The sequence below is a fragment of the Apium graveolens genome, chromosome 10, assembly GCF_009905375.1.
Source record: "Apium graveolens cultivar Ventura chromosome 10, ASM990537v1, whole genome shotgun sequence".
Lineage (NCBI taxonomy): Eukaryota > Viridiplantae > Streptophyta > Magnoliopsida > Apiales > Apiaceae > Apium > Apium graveolens.
Genome location: NC_133656.1, coordinates 129538659 through 129556744, shown reverse-complemented (window position 1 = coordinate 129556744; position 18086 = coordinate 129538659). Strand labels below are relative to the sequence as shown.

At 36.6% G+C, this 18086-nt stretch overlaps 1 protein-coding gene and 3 non-coding genes across 4 annotated transcripts; all 4 read left to right on the top strand.

The window, feature by feature from the left end:
* Positions 1–1645: 1645 nt before the first annotated feature.
* LOC141690994 (uncharacterized) lies at positions 1646–6311 on the top strand. The gene is made up of 8 exons (XM_074495746.1): positions 1646–1922; positions 2246–2304; positions 2486–3085; positions 3194–3332; positions 3907–5084; positions 5169–5358; positions 5578–5720; positions 5829–6311. Exons 1-8 carry the CDS (start codon positions 1646–1648, stop codon positions 6309–6311), a joined length of 3069 nt encoding a protein of 1022 aa, XP_074351847.1.
* Positions 6312–7404: 1093 nt separating this feature from the next.
* Positions 7405–7490, top strand: LOC141694480 (small nucleolar RNA Z102/R77). The gene has a single exon (XR_012563783.1). It is a non-coding gene; the product is annotated as a small nucleolar RNA Z102/R77 (small nucleolar RNA).
* A 73-nt stretch (positions 7491–7563) lies between these two features.
* LOC141694478 (small nucleolar RNA Z102/R77) lies at positions 7564–7649 on the top strand. Its single transcript, XR_012563781.1, has one exon. It is a non-coding gene; the product is annotated as a small nucleolar RNA Z102/R77 (small nucleolar RNA).
* A 74-nt stretch (positions 7650–7723) lies between these two features.
* Positions 7724–7809, top strand: LOC141694477 (small nucleolar RNA Z102/R77). Its single transcript, XR_012563780.1, has one exon. It is a non-coding gene; the product is annotated as a small nucleolar RNA Z102/R77 (small nucleolar RNA).
* Positions 7810–18086: the final 10277 nt, after the last annotated feature.

Here is an 18086-nt window from a genome sequence, read left to right as displayed (position 1 = left end):
GATAGTATGCATCGTAAATTTGTAATTTATTAACTTCCATTTTAAGAAAAATACTAAATATGCAAGAATTTTAATAAGATGTTTTTTTTAAAAAACTACTCAAAATTGGTATTTCTTACAAATTCTCTTAATTTTATCACTCTCTTACTATTAATTAATCAAAAGATCACTTTAATGAAATATGGACCATGTCTGTTCTGTTGTAATATAAACTCAAATTTTGTAATGCTTGTATCAAAATACATAAAACACAAATATTTTAAATTATATATAAATATTTTATAGTTTAATGATGCATAAAATTAAATTTTTTATGTAATTTAGGATTTTTCCGTCACTATTTCATTAAAGATTTATTTTGAACTAATCAAGGTTTATTCTTGTATCTTCTATGTTTTTCTCTGTGACGGTTACAAAATTTTTCCTGCCCAATACCTTCAATCATAGCCTACTTGGATCTACTACCGGTTTGCTTACAAAGAGAGATTAAGAGGACTTGAATTTGCATACATATAATTTCTCTGTCAACAAGATATGGAATCCAGGAGAAAAGTATTTGGTATTCCGGGGGCGTGAAATTATTGTCTCACTGGTTACCCATATTTTTATTACTCGACTCCACTATCCCAATAGACACACACAAATAATCTATACATACACACAAAAAACTTCCTGGCAAGAACTCATAAAGGGAAATGGCACAGTTCGTGAAGAAAGATGATGATCTCTACGACAAAGGCATTTTGGAGGATGTTATTATAAGTTAGAACGAAAAAAAATGGAAAAAATGGGCGTGTTTGGTGGATTATTTTGCAATTTCAGTTCATCGTCAATGGGTGGTAAAATAATTTCGTGGTCAAGACAAAAATGCATTTGAATTTGATAAGTCCTATGTGAACAATGCCATAGGCTAAGGTTTGTCTTAACCTATATTTATATTATGCTATCAAACTTTAGTTTATTTCAAATTGTTACACTTTTTACATATTGTGCACATGCATACAAATAAGCCGGTGGTCTTTAGGAAACAGCCTCTTCATTCTTTTGAATGAGGGGAAGACTGCGTACATCTTACCCTCCACAGAACTTGCGATAATCGGCATATACTGGGTATGTTTGGTTTGATTTGGTTTATGCAATTTAGGATTTGAAAAGGGCAAATTTGGAATTTGACAGAAACTGTGAGCACTACAAAAAGAAAGATTAGGGTTGAAAATGATTACAAAATTGGGGGAGATGTGATAAATGGCTTTAGGGTTTCTGATACACAACCTGATTAAATGGATAATGAGCCCAATATGATACCGACGGCCTAAAATAATGAGCCCAAGGCTCCAGAGAACAACTCTATGAGGACCACACGAATGCGAAAACAACCCACGTGGTTATAAGGGTTTGAAACATGAAACGTGGTTTGATTTAGTTATAACTGACTAGAGTTTGTGGTTAGTGGCGTGAGTGTAGCATATAAGTATTTTTCTAGATTGTATCAGGAGATCATGATTAATTATGAACAAGACTTTTCTTCCTCTTCTCTATTATTAAGTTCTAAGGAGTCTGCACTCACTTAAAGGGTGTCGCTTTGGTATGTTCAAGTGTCAATATACATGTGAACGTATCAATTGGTACTTTTATTGAGAGAGATATGGCTGAGACAGATCTTTTAGCAGCTATAAAAGCTATACAATTACAATTGGATAACCAAGCTGTTGCTGTCCATCAAATGTTACAACAACACATGGCTTCAATAGATTCTCGTTTGGCTGAATTAAAATCTCAATTCAATGGGTCAATTTCCCGTATTGCAGAAGAATCAACTTTCCAACATTCCGGATCATCCTCTGTAAATACTGAGGAATCTTCTATTCCTTTACGCAATATGAAGTTAGAAGTTCCAAAATTTGATGGGGCAGATCCACATGGTTGGGCTTTCCGGATTAACGAGTTTTTTGACTTTCATGGAACTTCAGATTCTCATAGGCTATGAATTGTTTCTTTTCATCTGGAAGGTAAAGCCTCTGTGTGGTATCAATGGATGAAAGCAAACAACTTACTCACCAATTGGACTGAATTTCTGTAAAAACTCAAGTTACATTTTGGTGATTCTATTTACGAAGATCATCAGGGCACATTGTCCAAGCTTACCCAGACAACCACAGTTGCTGAACTCAGGCTGAGTTTGAGGATATCATGAACAAGGTTACATGTATTTCTGAGCCTCTCTTGGTTTCTTTCTTTATTACAGGACTTCGAGCAGATATACGTCGGGACTTTCTTATTTCCCGTCCTACGTGCTTAATGGAGGCATTTGCTTTAGCTAGATTATATGAAGCATGAGGAGATGACACTAAGGCTGCTACTTATCCGGCGTATAAGGTAACCCCAAGAGTTCGACCAATCTTAATGTTTCCATTCCACCGAAATCAGTTGGTTATTCTACCACGGCAAGCAAGCATATAAATTCCAGTGGTGCGAATGTGTCCAGCATTTTATCAACTACTACATCGGCAATGGCCCCTTGTTGCCTACTCCTCCTGCAACATTGCCTGTACGGCGTCTATCTCCGCAAGAGCTTCGTGAAAAAAGAGAAAAAAGGTTATGCTATAATTGTGATCAAAAGTGGAACACATCTCATAAGTGTCGTTGCAAATTCTTACTAATGTTGGGAAATGATGATGGAGAAGGAGACGACGCGAATTTTTTTCTAGAATTTAATGATTCTGTTGAGGAGTCACTTGTCACAGGTGATATTTCAAGCTTAAATGCTCTCGCTGGTCAAGGTATTCCACGTTCTCTCCAACTTATGGGAGAAATAAATAGGCATAAAGTTCAAGTTCTTATTGACAGTGGTAGTACTCATAACTTTGTAAAACCAACAGTGGTGGAAAAATTAGGGTTGGATGTGCACACAACTAGCACGTTTAGAGTCTACATTGGTAATGGTGATTCCTTAGTTTGTCAGTTCTATTGTCCCAATGTTGTTGTGCTTATTCAGGGTCATGTATTTTCCATGGATTTGTATGTTCTGCCTATTGAAGGTCCAGACATTGTTCTTGGAATTCAGTGGTTACAAACGTTGGGTAAGGTATCACATGATTATGCCGCGTTAACCATGGAATTTAGCTGGAATGGTTCTCCTATTATGCTACGCGGTGATGTATCTTTATTGCCTCACAAATTATCTTTCAATTAGTTACAAGCTTTAGTGACCCACGATGAGGTACAAGGTCTGTTTGAGCTTATCTCTCTACAGGATTGTGCCCAAGAGAAAAAGTCTTTAATGAATGTGAGCGAGACAATTATGTTTCCATCAGACTTACCATCTTCCATCAGTAATATTCTTCAAGTGTACGCACAATTGTTTCATACACCAACATCTTTACCACCTCATCAAGCAATTGACCACAAAATTCACTTGCTCCCAAACACTAAACCAGTCAATGTTCGACCATACCGATACCCACACTTCCAGAAAGCTGAAATAGAATGATTGGTTTAGGAAATGTTGGAACAAGGAATAATTCCTCCAAGCCACAGTCCTTTTTCATCACCAGTCTTACTAGTTAAAAAGAAAGATGGATCATATCGATTTTGTGTGGATTATAGAGCATAAATGCAGTCACTGTTAAAGATAAATTTCCAATTCCAACTATTGATGAGCTACTCGATGAGTTAGGAGATGCATGTGTTTTTATTAAGTTAGATTTGCGGGCTGGTTATCACCAAATCAGGGTATCCGATCGTGACATTTACAAGACAGCTTTTCGGACTCATGACAGACATTTTGAGTTTCTTATACTACCTTTTGGGATGTCGAACAGTCCTTCCATATTTCAGGCCACCATGAATTGATTATTTGCTCCTTATCTACGTAAATTTGTCATTGTTTTTTTGATGATATTTTAGTTTACAACAAGTCAGTAAATGATCATTGTGTGCACTTGCGTAAGGTACTTAAGTGTCTCCACACACATCAGTTTTTCCTGAAACTCTCCAAGTGTTTGTTTTTCCCGGATAACATTGAATATTTGGGGCACATTGTTACGGCCTCTGGTGTTAAGGCTGACCCTCAGAAATTAGATAGCATGGTTAATTGGCCTAAACCTTCCAATATTAAACAACTCCGGGGGTTTTTGGGCCTTACTTACCGCAGGTTTATTAAAGGATATGCCTCTATAACAGCCCCTCTAACAGATTTATTGCGCAAGGATAGCTTTAATTGGTCTTCCTTGGCAGAGGGTGCTTTTACATCTCTTAAGCAAGCTATGCTTAAAGCATCAGTTCTTTGTTTGCCGGATTTCCAACTAGAATTTGTTATAGAAACTGATGCCTCTAATGTTGGCATTGGAGCCGTGTTAATGGAAGCTGACTATCCGATTGCATATTTCAGCAAAAAGTTAGGCCCTCGATTGCAAGTATCTTCAACTTATATCAAAGAGCTTCATGCAATTGCTGAAGCAGTGCATAAGTGGCGTCAATATTTGCTTGGTCATTCTTTTATTATTCGCACTGATCGGAAAAGCATTCGGGAGCTCCTTCAACAAGTTATTCAGACTCCAGAGCAGCAGTTTTATGTTCAAAAGTTATTGGGATATGATTTTAAGATCGAGTATAATCTTAGCAAGGTTAACAGCGCAGTAGATGTACTTTCAAGGCAGCCTGACACTGGCACATCTGCTTATACAATGTTATTAACAAGTCGCACGATTCCCGAATTTCTGTCTATGCTGCGCAAGGAAAATAACTCTCTTCCAGACTTGTTAGAGTTACATAAAAAATATGGACACGGAGCCTTACCACCACAATACTCTATCACAGATGGTATTATTCGGTACAAAGGAAGATTTTATGTTAGTCAACATTCAGAATTGAAAGAATCCTTGTTACATGAATTTCATGCTACACCGATTGCAGGCCATGCAGGCATAAAATGGACTTTAGTTCAGCTTTCTTCCCTCTTTTATTGGCCACACATGAGACGCGATGTTGAACAGTTCATTTCTACTTGTTTGTTGTGTCAACAAACAAAATATTCCACCAAAGCGCCAACAGGTCTTCTACAGCCGCTGCCAATTCCATCGCTGGTATGAGAGGACGTTATCATGGACTTCATTATTGGTTTACCTTTGTACCAAGGATTTATAACAATTCTGGTGGTCGTGGACCAGTTGACAAAATCTGCTCATTTTGGAGCTTTACCTACTCACTTTACAGCCACCAAAACAGCGAGCGTTTTCATTGATATAGTTGTTAAACACCATGGGTTTCCTCGTACCATAATTTCAGACCATGATCCAATTTTCCTTAGTAATTTTTGGAAGAAGCTTTTTGAGTTAAGTGGCACCACCTTGAAGCATAGTACGACCTACCACCCGCAAACAGACGGGCAGTGAGAGGTCGTCAATCATGGTCTGGAACAATATTTAAGATCATTTACGCAGGACAGACCTTCCACTTGGTACGCGTATCTAGGTTGGGCAGAGTTTTCTTATAACACCAGTTTTCATTCTGGTATTCAAATGTCTCCATATAAGGCTTTGTATGGTTGAGAACCAGCTTCTTTGCCTTCTTATTCAGAGAGCTCAACTTCAATACAAGCATTGGATGAGTTACTTCATGATCGTGATGCCTTGTTGCGATCTTTAAAGGAGAATTTACGGACTGCACAACACAGAATGCAGCAGAAAGCTAATGCTCATCGTCGAGAACTTGAACTTGAGGTTGGTGATAAGGTTTTAGTCAAGTTACAACCTTATCGTTAACATTATGTGGCTAACCGATCTTCTAACAAGTTAGCCAAATGTTATTATGGTCCGTTTTCAATTCAGGAGCGCATCGGATCTGTGGCTTATCGCCTAGACCTTCCTGGAGACTCCAAGATCCATCCGGTGTTTCATATTTCACTCCTCAAGCCCTTCCGCAGACGTGATTTAACTCCAGCTCTTGTACTACCTAAAGAGTCTTATCATAAATATCCTATCTCTTCCCCAGTTGCTATATGTGCCACTAGACGGGTGTTAGTGCAGGGTGTTCCACAAGAGCAAGTATTAGTACAGTGGGAAGATTGCGCTCTTGAAAATGCTACCTGGGAATCTAGGAATCAGTTTGCCAAGTTCTATCCAGATTTTTACCTTGCGGACAAGGTGATTCCTCAAGACGTGGAGAATGATACAAAACCTGAATATATGGATAATGAGCCCAATATGATACCAATGGCCCAAAATAATGAGCCCAAGGCTCCACAGAACAACTCTACCAGACCCACACGAGTGCGAAAACAACCCACGTGGTTAGAAGAATTTGAAACATGAAATGTGGTTTGATTCAGTTGTAATTGACTAGAGTTTGTGGTTAGTGGCGGGAGTGTAGCATACAAGTATTTGTCTAGATTGTATGAGGGGATCATCATTAGTTATGAACAAGACTTTTCTTCCTCTTGTCTATTGTTAAGTTCTAAAGAGTTTGCACTCACTCGAAGGTGTCGCTTTGGTATGTTCAAGTGTCAATATACAGGTGAAACTATCAGTTTCATTGTGTTTTCAATTGCCAATTTCTCTCTCTTTCTCTCTCTCTCTCTCTCTCTCTCTCTCTCTCTCTCTCTCTCTCTCTCTCTCTCTCTCTCTCTCTCTCTCTCTCTCTCTCTCTCTCTCTCTCTCTCTCTCTCTCGCTCGCTCTCTCTCTCGCTCTCTCTCTCGCTCTCTCTCTGCCTCTCTCCCTCTCCTACTCCCTCTCCCTCTCCCTCCCCCTCCCCCGCTCCTCTCTCTCTCTCTCTCTCTCTCTCTCTCTCTCTCTCTCTCTCTCTCTCTCTCTTCTCTCTCTCTCTCTCTCTTTCTCTCTCTCTCTCTCTCTCTCCCCCGACCCCTCCCGCCCCCGCTCCCCCTCTCTCTCTCCCTCTCCCTCTCCCTCTCCCGCTCTCTCCCTCTCCCTCTCCCTCTCCCTCTCCCTCTCCCTCTCCCTCTCCCTCTCCCTCTACCTCTCTCTCTCCCTCTCCCTCCCTCTCTCTCTCTCTCCCTCTCTCTCTCCCTCTCCCTCTCCCCTCTCTCTCTCTCTATCTCTCTCCCTCTCTCCCTCTCTCCCTCTCCCTCCCTCCCTCCCTCCCTCGCTCCCGCTCCCGCTCCCGCTCTCTCTCTCTCTCTCTCTCTCTCTCTCTCTCTCTCTCTCCCTCCCTCCCTCTTTCTCTCTCGCTTACGCTCTCTCTCGCTTTCGTTCTCTCTCTCCTTGGTTGGGTATTATTTTTTAGTAGATATTTTGTGGGTTTGTTGTAAAGTTTTAATCTTTTCAAGAAAAATGTGAGAAATCAAGTTTATGAACATATTTATGTACACACACTATACTAATAGTCTCTATGTGTTAGACATTGGTTTATATTTGATGAAATTGTTGTAAAGCTTTGATTTTTTCGGAGAAGGAAATGAGGAGTAATAGATTCCCTATTAGTTTGATGGCCGGAGTGATGGAAACGATCATGTATTAGCTCTATCTGATCCCATATACATGTATATGAGTGCTATATGTCTATGTGTCTATAATTGATAAAATTGTTATGAAAATATGATTTTTGGAGAAGGAAGTGAGGAATAATATATTCCCTATTGTTTTCATTGCCGGAATAATGGAATCAATCATGTATTAGCTCTATCTGATCCTTTATATTAGTATATATGTGTGAAAATGTTTACGTGTCGATAATTGATAAAATTATTATGAAAATATGATTTTCGGAGAAGGAAGTGGGGACTAATAGATTCCCTATTGGTTTGATTGCCGGAATGATGGCAATAATCATGTATTAGCTCTATCTAATCCTCCAGTTTAAATCTATATATGGTCTCTGATGTGCGTTAGATTTGGTATGGTTATGCACATTCGAAGGCTTGACAAGCGAAAATTAAAAATATGAACTGTTGTTCTCTCTCAGTGATGAACAAATATCACTAAGAGCTGCTAGGTTACAATGTATAATCTTCTCGATAATGATAACACATATAGTGTAAACCCTAAGTCTGTGTTTATATAGTACACAATTACAAGATAACTTTTAATTGATATGAAATACAATTCTGTCTCGTAAAATATATCAATCAGATATCTTCTATAAGTCTTCTAGTCCTCTAACTCTTTCCATGCATATCTTCAATTGTTTTAGTCCAGATCCTCTCTTGTAAATCAGCTTCTATCCTTATCTGAAAGTCTTCCCGCACTTAAGTTCTGATATGACCTTAAGTTCTGATATTAAGTTCCGACTTCCAGTAAGTCCTGATTTCAGTAAGTCCTGATATGTCCTCTTATTAAGTTATAAAAACTAAACACAAATCATATTAGACATGACATCTCAAATATATCTAACAGAAAAACACGAATCTAGAAAGTTGGAGAACAAAAAGACCTTCCTAAAAAGTCGAGAATCAACAAATTCTGACTTATGATGAATTTTTACGAATTTTACAAGACTGCTGATTTATGTGTGTAAAAGCCCTACGAATTTTGATAATAAAAACGAGGAAGAGGAATACTGTGTATTTATAATGTTGCAAACCCCTATTTCTTAATCTACAAGTTATCCATATTAGAATATGATCCAAATTTTAGGCCCATTAGTCTAATTCATTTTTAATATCCTAATATTTATCTAATTTTAATACTTTTTATTCTATTATTCAATTATTAATCTAATTCTAAAAATTATGGGATATTACAATTCTAGCCAGAGATATATCATAAGAAAAAACATCATATGCTATCACAACAATACTATAACAAAGAATACAGCAACATAATATATTATGTTTCCATTATACCAGAAGTTTTCAACATCCAACAAGAACCTTCTACCAAACTAAGCTACATATTCTACTTATACAACAAACACGTAACAATATCCTACTTATATGACCAACAATATGAGTCCAATTTATGCATATACATATATTTCCAATAAACTAAAAACTGCAATTCATCGTTATACTCCACCACCACGTACCAATAAGCAATGTGCACCAACAACAATAACACAAAATTAAGCACATTAACTTAAACAATCTTACAATTTAAATTACACCACCAAAAATCATTAGTAACTAGCAGTCATATAGTAACCTTAAAATCATGTACAATTTCATAAACAAGTCTTTTGAACATGAGTTTCCTAATTAACAGGTCGATACTCTTATTATATTTGCGAATTTCACTTCAAAATACAAAATAATTATCAATCACGATCATCAGTTAAAAATATAAACTATAATTAACACATTACAATTACAACGACATATAAGAAATATACATCGGAGATCAACATTTCTGGGATAATATCAGTGTGGCTTCTTGACTCCGCCAGTAGTGGAAGCAGACTTACGAGCAGCCTTTGTAACAAGCTGTTTCCTTGTTGCCTTTCCTCCTGTAGACTTGCGAGCAAATTGCTTAGTTAGAGCCATCTGATACCAAAACATAATCACTATGTTAATAACCTCCTAACACATTAATTTGATCTCTTCACTTTTCCCCGATTCACATTCCAATAGCTAATTCTTATTATGTTAACAAAATTGAATCAATTACAAAACCCTAATTTCACAAAATAACCAATTAAACCACAACTTAGAACATAAACAACGAATTAAAATTCATATTTAATTAATAAAATAAATCAATTGATAAAATTAATAAATCAAATTATAGAGAAAGTCAAAATAAAAGTATACTATCGTCACACGACTTACGAATTAACAACGAAACAGAGGGAAATAATTGATAACTGAGAGACATGAAAAGAGAGATGTAGAGAATTGTAGACGGAGAGAGAGAACGAGATAGGAGATATAGGGAGATTAAAGAACATAGTGATCCGAGAGAAAAAGTATTTAAAATTGATAGTATGCGTCGTAAATTTGTAATTTATTAACTTCCGTTTTAAGAAAAATACTAAATATGCAAGAATTTTAATAAGATGTTTTTTTTAAAAAACTACTCAAAATTGGTATTTCTTACAAATTCTCTTAATTTTATCACTCTCTTACTATTAATTAATCAAAAGATCACTTTAATGAAATATGGACCATGTCTGTTCTGTTGTAATATAAACTCAAATTTTGTAATGCTTGTATCAAAATACATAAAACATAAATATTTTAAATTATATATAAATATTTTATAGTTTAATGATGCATAAATTTAAAATTTTTATGTAATTTAGGACTTTTCCGTCACTATTTCATTAAAGATTTATTTTGAACTAATCAAGGTTCATTCTTGTATCTTCTGTGTTTTTCTCTGTGACGGTTACAAAATTTGCCCTGCCCAATACCTTCAATCATAGCCTACTTGGATCTACTACCGGTTTGCTTACAAAGAGAGATTAAGAGGACTTGAATTTGCATACATATGATTTCTCTGTCAACAAGATATGGAATCCAGGAGAAAAGTATTTAGTATTCCGGGGGCGTGAAATTATTGTCTCACTGGTTACCCACATTTTCATTACTCGACTCCACTATCCAAATAGACACACATAAATAATCTATACATACACACAAAAAACTTCCTGGCAAGAACTCATAAAGAGAAATGGCACAGTTCGTGAAGAAAGATGATGATCTCTACGACAAAGGCATTTTAGAGGATGTTATTATAAGTTAGAACGACAAAAAATGGAAAAAATGGGCGTGTTTGGTGGATTATTTTGCAATTTTAGTTCATTGTCAATGGGTGGTAAAATAATTTCGTGGTCAAGAGAAAAATGCATTTGAATTTGATAAGTCCTATGTGAACAATGTCATAGCCTAAGGTTTGTCTTAACCTATATTTATATTATGCTATCAAACTTTAGTTTATTTCAAATTGTTACACTTTTTACATATTGTGCACATGCATACACATAAGCTGGTGGTCTTTGGGAAACAGTCTCTTTATTCTTTTGAATGAGGGGAAGACTGCGTACATCTTACCCTCCCCAGAACTTGCGATAAGCGGCATATACTGGGTATGTTTGGTTTAATTTGGTTTATGCAATTTAGGATTTGAAAAGAGCAAATTTGGAATTTGACAGAAACTGTGAGCACTACTGTAATAACCCCAATTTTTGAGAAATTTTGAAACCCTTATGAATAGTGTTTTTGCTGAACGAGAAAACTTTTCATGCCACGCTATGTAGGGGTTCTGTTATTGATCTTATGGGATATTATTAGTACTCTATGTGGTATATAAGTGTATGTAAAGATCGTCAGAATCCAATTCCGAACACTTTGATTTTTCCCGGAAATCCACAAGATACGGAGAGAATTGAGTATAAGGTAACAGGATAAAAAGGATTGAAATTAAAGGATTATAGGAGAGGATCATAAAAGGAATATAATATATTGAGAAAGGTTAAGGGAACCTAAGTAATAAGATCCCGAATATAAGATCCCTCAAACGATAAACGAGAACGAAAGATAAGCGAACCGTAAAACAAATAAGTGACCAAGAGACAAGCTTGTACAAGAAGCCAGGGATTGTGACATCATCAAACCACAAGGTGTGGACAAGTGGGAGCATAATGACATGTGCAAGGTGACACAAGCATGACATAGGGAAGGAGGAGGTGTGGTTGGTTTATAACCACACAAATAAAAGGTTAATTAAGTCATTAACCAAAAACAACACAAAAATCAACCAACCAAGCAAATCATTTCATTTTCATCAAACAAAACACAAAAATATCATTCTTCCCAAGCTAGCTCTCGGCCCATTTCTTAAAATTTGAAGATCCAAGCTCCACCACTTATTATTTAGCAAGGTAATTATCCTAGCTTCTCCTAGTTAAGTTACATACTTCCTATAAGTTTAAGCTTCTAATTCCAAGCCAATCTTTTTCTATAAATCAAGGAAGAAGATGGTGAATAGTAACCTTCAAGAAATAACTTTAGTTTTCTTGGATTTTTATGAAAAATTAAGGTTATACAAGCAAGGATCAAGGTTCTTTTAGGCATTCAAAGCTCTTGGGTTGTGTTAGGAAGCTTCAAGGAGGTATAAACAACTTTCACCTTTAACTTATAGTTTGAACTTTGAGTTTTGATGAGTTTATGGATGGATTAATGTCTATATAGAAATATCCATGTATGTATAGCAAGATCCATGTATGTTAGATAGTTGGGTTGGATTTGTGGTGATTTTGGATATGAATCTTGGTTAATGGTTAATGAATCTTAAGTTATGGATTAGTAGATCATGTTTGTGGTTGAATGAGTTGGAAAACCTTGAGATTATGGACTGACTTTGCCTTGATATAAGTTGTGTTTGATGTATTGATGATGGTTGGGTGGTTTGTAGTGAATTGGTAAAGAATTGGAGTGGTATAAATATTGGTAATCGCGTAAACATAGCCGTCGTAATGTCCGATTTTCTTTGGACTGTTTTTGTGCATAGCATTAGGACCCGAGAACCCCCTGCTAGATTGTGACCACTGCCATGTTTAGATAGCTCATGTTACGAGCTTCGTTTTGATATGTAGTTCGTTCGATTCCGATTTACGGTTTAGGAGAAACGACCGTTTCAAGTAACGGCGTTTCGCGAACGAAACTTTTTCCCTCGCCTTACTTTGAAATGTAGGTTAAAGACCAAAAAGGGTTAATTAATGCATGAAACATTTATGGTAAGTGTTTTAGGCAGTTGGTAAGTCACTCGCGAAGGAATCGCTTTAAAACTCGTAAAGGTTAAATTATTAAAAATGGTGGAGCCGAGGGTACCCGAGTGACTTAAGCGAATCAGTAAGCGCAGAATAAGCGTTAGAGTCTAAGTTAGTTAAAGTATAGATTTACAAGTGACTTTGGTTTAATTCCAACTTACTTGTTGTTTATAGGTTACCAGACTCGTCCCGAGCCATTCGTAACCCCCAGTCGCTCAGGCAAGTTTTCTATCCGATATACTGTTGTTGTGATGTAAATATATGTATATGCATTATCTTGTGATAGTGCATGATTGTTATTAGCAAATTTTGCGATATATTGAAGCATGCTGATATGGTATATATGCATGTCTATTTCGTAATCTGGTTATCTATCTGTTGATTTCAATGCTTATAGTTGCATAATACCTATGCTAGAAATAAGCAAGTAGTTGCGTATACCCTTAGTATAGGGGATAAAAGGTGAACATATTTCTAAACCGGGAGTCGATGTTCCCGAGTATATTATATATATATATATTTATATATATATGGATATAGTTTTTAAAACTATGGATCGAATAAGGTTTATTCGATACCTTTATTTTACTTAATTGAATATTAATTTGAGTATTCATTCGAGGGCTTATGACTCAGTTTATTTTATTATTTGAATATTATTTGAATATTCATTCGAGGGCTTATGACTCAGTTTATATTATTATTGAATATTACTTGGATATTCATTTGAGGACGTATGACTCCTTTATTTTATGAATATTATTTATAGTATTCATTCGAGGTATTATGACTCCGCTTATTACTTAATAATATTCTTTATTGTATTAAAGAATAAGGTGTCGATAATCAAACTTACTTTTGATTATTCAAATAAAGATATTACTTTCGTATAAGTATATATTTGATTATTTGCTATTCATTTCAAGTATAAGTTTTAATACTTCTACTTCAATTATTTTATAAAGATTATTCTTTATGGGAATATTATTTAAATAATAATATTCAGACATATTCTAAATATTCTGGGGACTGATTTACTTCATTAAATCAGCTTCACTCCAAACATTCTTAAAAATGTTTTGCGAGTCTTCAAAATGATTTTTTTAAAAGTTAGAGCGGATCCCAAAACTCATTTTTATATTTAAGATCCTCCTTTCGAAGGGGATTTAAATACTCGCTCAAAACCTGAGGGATCCGGCTCTATGGTGTATTTTATATTCGCAACAAGGTTGCAGATTTGGTAAATGAATTGATTACTTGCCCAACGTTCGGGAAGTAAGCCCCTCTCATTGAGTCGGCATAAGCGACAGGCCGGGGTACGGTCTATTATTGTGTAAGTGGCTCAGTGGGAGTCCATCAAATGCATAAGTGGCTGAGTGGCAGTCCAGCATAGGTCTTAATTATGACCAGGGTGATGACCAGTGGGGAATTCGTCCATCTACTAGTAGAAAAGGTTACTTATTGGTATCTTTGCCTGATCAGCGAGATATCGGGTTTATGCCAAAATTCTTTTCCTTTCCAAAATTCATTGGATGTTTCGAACTCTGTTCATACTTCACATAACAGAGGTTCCAGGAAATGTTTTCGGGATATATATATATGTGGATATATATATATATCGGGACTAAATAAAGTATCTCATAACTTTTTCATTCAATAATATTTCAAAGATTGAATCTATTCAAGTCTTATCTTGTGGTCTCATCAGTGGGATGAACTTTTGAAATTGATTATAACTTGAACGGTGGTAGTTCAAGTAGTATTTGGGAATGATATAAGTGTAGTGAAGTATTTGGTAACTTCATCTTTTAAACTTATATCTAATTAATAATTGTCTTATGAATGACAAAGATTTTCAGAAAAACGTTGAGACAAGGTTAGATATATGAGATCACCTTGCAACGATATTTTTTTATATACAGTTATACACTGGGACTTTGTGTATATTATGCATGGAAGAGGACTTCCAATATTTTGAAAAGTATATATGTATATATACTGAATATTTTGCGACTTCATCGCATTAAGATATCAAACTTGGTTCATTTCTTTTGACCAAGACTTTCATGAGTATTATGAGTAGGCTCATATATTGTAAATCATTATACATATTATTTTGGTGGGCTTGCTGCTCACCCTTGCTTTATTCCTTCATCACACAACAACAGTTAGGAAAGATGGCCAGACTCCAGCAGACCCAGCGCAAGCGCGTGGGAAGCGTCCCGCGTCTTCCCGTTGATGTTGTAGCTGCTATAGCTGCAGAGGTAGATCTATTGTAGATCAGACCATCTACTTTTGAGAATCAATTATGTATAATTATAACTTGTGGCAGATAATGGCAATTAACTGTAAATTTATCAAGTAATCATTTCGGGTTGTAATAACTTTTAAATTGTGGATTCAAAGACTTGTACTTATTTAAATTTCATCTCTGAGACTATAACGGGTTGTGGTGTGTGTTAGCGTGGGGTCACAGCATAAGGTTATTTATTATTAATTAAGTGAAGTGATATTGTGGAAAGAAAGACCGTGACGACCCGGATCCCCGACCCCGGATCTGGGGGTGTTACAGAAATGGTATCAGAGCTAAGCGTTATAAACCTCAGAGATGATGGGACGTTAAGATAATAAGTTAACTAAGATAATAAGAACTCTTGCCAAGTTCATAGTCGGGCTACCTAACGTAGCACTGACAGTTAAAACCCTTATGGGAACCCTTATAAATATCGTGATAGGAGCGTAATTCGTTATCGTATATGGTAGCGGGACTCCGAACCCTGAGGTTGAGGAGCAACATCGCGATGATATTTTATTACTAACCGGAGATCAGATTGTGGATCCAATAGAGCGTCCTAATGCAGGACCGGATGATGCTGATATTGAAGATGTAGCGGTTGAGGAGGTTGTCCTAGAAGGGATAGTTGTTGAGGAGGATCCCAAGGAGGATCCTGACAAGATTGGATAAAGGACCACTGATGAATTGATGACCATGGTTAGGTCGACTACCAGAGGTAGGATTGGTCGGTCACTACCGGAGGTTCGTTCAAGTTTGTAAAGATAGTAGCCCCTTTAACGCGGCTTACTCGTAAGACTGAGAAGTTCGAATGGACAGAGAAATGCGAGAACAGCTTTCAAGAACTGAAGCAGAGGTTGGTGATGGCCCCTATGCTGGCGTTGCCGGATGGAAAAGGAGATTTTGTGATTTGTAAGTGACGCTTCGCATAAGGAATTAGGGTGCTTCTTAGCACAGCAAGATAATCGCGTCTGCGTCAAGACAATTAAGGTAATATGAAATTTGATATCACCGCCCATGAGCTTAGGCTCGTGGCAATAGTTTTACCCTAAAGATTGGAGGCACTACTTGTATGGAGAGAAGTGCAAGATTTACACAAACCATAGGAGCTCTAGTACCTTTTTACGTAGAAAGAGCTCAATATATGCCAGAGGAGGCAGTTAGAGCTAATCAAGAATAATGATTGGGAGATTCTTTATCATTCGGGGAAAGCCAATATGGTGGCTGATGCCCTTAGTAAAAAGGAGAGACTCAAGATGATAATGTCTTTTGGAGAGTTTATAAGAGATTTTGAGAAAATGGAAATAAAAGTGAAGGTAACCGGAGCCGGTACCGAAAAGCTGTTTGAGATAGCAATACAGCCCGAATTATTGGAAAAGAACATATTGTTTCAGTAAAAGTGATGAATGAAGGCAGAGAGCCAACAAATATATATGAGATTAATACCGAGAGAGATGATAAGGGAATAATGAGGTATTCCCATAGAATTTGGGTTCCAAATGTTTAAGAGCTTAAAGATGAAATCTTAGATGAAAGCTAGTTTGAGGAATAAGAGTTAGAGCAAACCCTGAACGTGATAGTCAGGGAGGTTGCCACCAAGACAAAAAGGAACCCATAACATGATGAAGTGGAAAATGAAGATTTTAAATTAAAAGATGACTCCAAGTATGGGGAGTAGGAAGAAACATTTAGACTGAGGAAACAAAAGTCGAGCGAGATAAGGAGACCCAAGACGGTACTCCTATACGGAAATTCATGGACCTGTCTTAAAAGAACTTAGACTATTATCCCCAACCACCACCTTGAGGAAACAATGCGGTAGGAAATTCTTCATGACCTTTAAGTCGTTAAGCTCTCAGAGTTCCAAGGAACAGGTTGACCCAGTCGAGGCAATAGCCTGGCTAAAGGAAATAGAGGAATCATTTGAGATTCTAAATGATTGATGAACCACAAAAGACTATTTTGTCACTTACCCTCCTAAGAGAGAGACCACCCGCTGGTGAAAGACCAAGAAAGGCACGGAGCCAGAGGTTAGAATAAACTGATTTAAGTTCAGTCAATTGTTTCGGGAAAGTAATTCCCCAAAGATAAGGAGATAGTGTAAAAGCTTTAGAGCCAGAACAAAGGCGGACGAGTATGATGAATTATGAATCTAAGTTATAAAAGTTATCAAGATTCGTTCTGAGGACACGAATCCAGAATGACGGGAAATTTGAAATCAATGCTTATGTTGTGTTGGTTCATGAAATAATGATAAGAGAAAGGAAAATAAAAAAAAGGAAAATGAAGTGGAAAGGAATATAAAGGCAAGAGAGTTTGAGGAATGATAAAGGAATTGGGTATGAGGAAACCCTAAAGACTCGTAGCAATAGAAATAGAAAAAGTATGTAATCATCAGGATGAGGGTGATTCACCATGAGTTAAAATTGCTGGGTGAAGGCATAAGAGATACATATATTTTATCCCCTGTAAGTTGGGAGGATTTGAGGAAAACTTGAGATAGTTCGAAGGTTAAATATGAGACGCGGATAGACTGAGGAGACAAGGAAGTAAGAAATTAGGAAAATGGGATGAAGGAAGTGACCTTCAAGAATGTGAAGTGTAAGACCGGTGGCTTGATACCCAGAAAGGGAGACGCCAGATATGAAAGATATCCCAACATTGAGGTGACTGTTGAGATAAACAACAAAAGTAAATAAGGAATTATTAAGAAGAAGTTCACGTTGAACACGACCAATATCTTCCAGAACATCCATGTTATCGTTACCAGATTAGGCAAGAAAAGCGGATAACCGTTGTTATCTTTTGGAGGCCATTTTGATTAACCTCATTTTGTATACAGATGTTATTGTGAAATTAGGCATTTACTATCGAGGTGGGAATGATTGAATAAGATACCCATATCAGGGATATATGACTTTATTTATCCATGGAAGGATGCAGGTACCTTTTAAAGGTGGAATTAAGGATAGAACATCGGTAACTTAAAATGAATCCTAGGGGAATGCATAAAGGTTGGCATTTCACCCTTAATAGGGATAGTATGAGTTTTGACAGTATGAATTGGAAAGGGTTAAGGTAGTAACAACCTTTAAGGATCAATGGAGAAATTTTTTTCAGAAGTATATAGAC

Coding starts and splice junctions, on each gene's coding strand:
- LOC141690994 (XM_074495746.1), top strand. CDS start 1,646: ATGGCTGAGACAGATCTTTTAGCAGCTATAAAAGCTATACAATTACAA. Junction 3,086..3,193: donor GGTTACAAACGTTGGGTAAG/GTATCACATGAT, acceptor TCTTTCAATTAG/TTACAAGCTTTAGTGACCCA. Junction 5,359..5,577: donor TGGCACCACCTTGAAGCATA/GTACGACCTACC, acceptor CTTCTTATTCAG/AGAGCTCAACTTCAATACAA.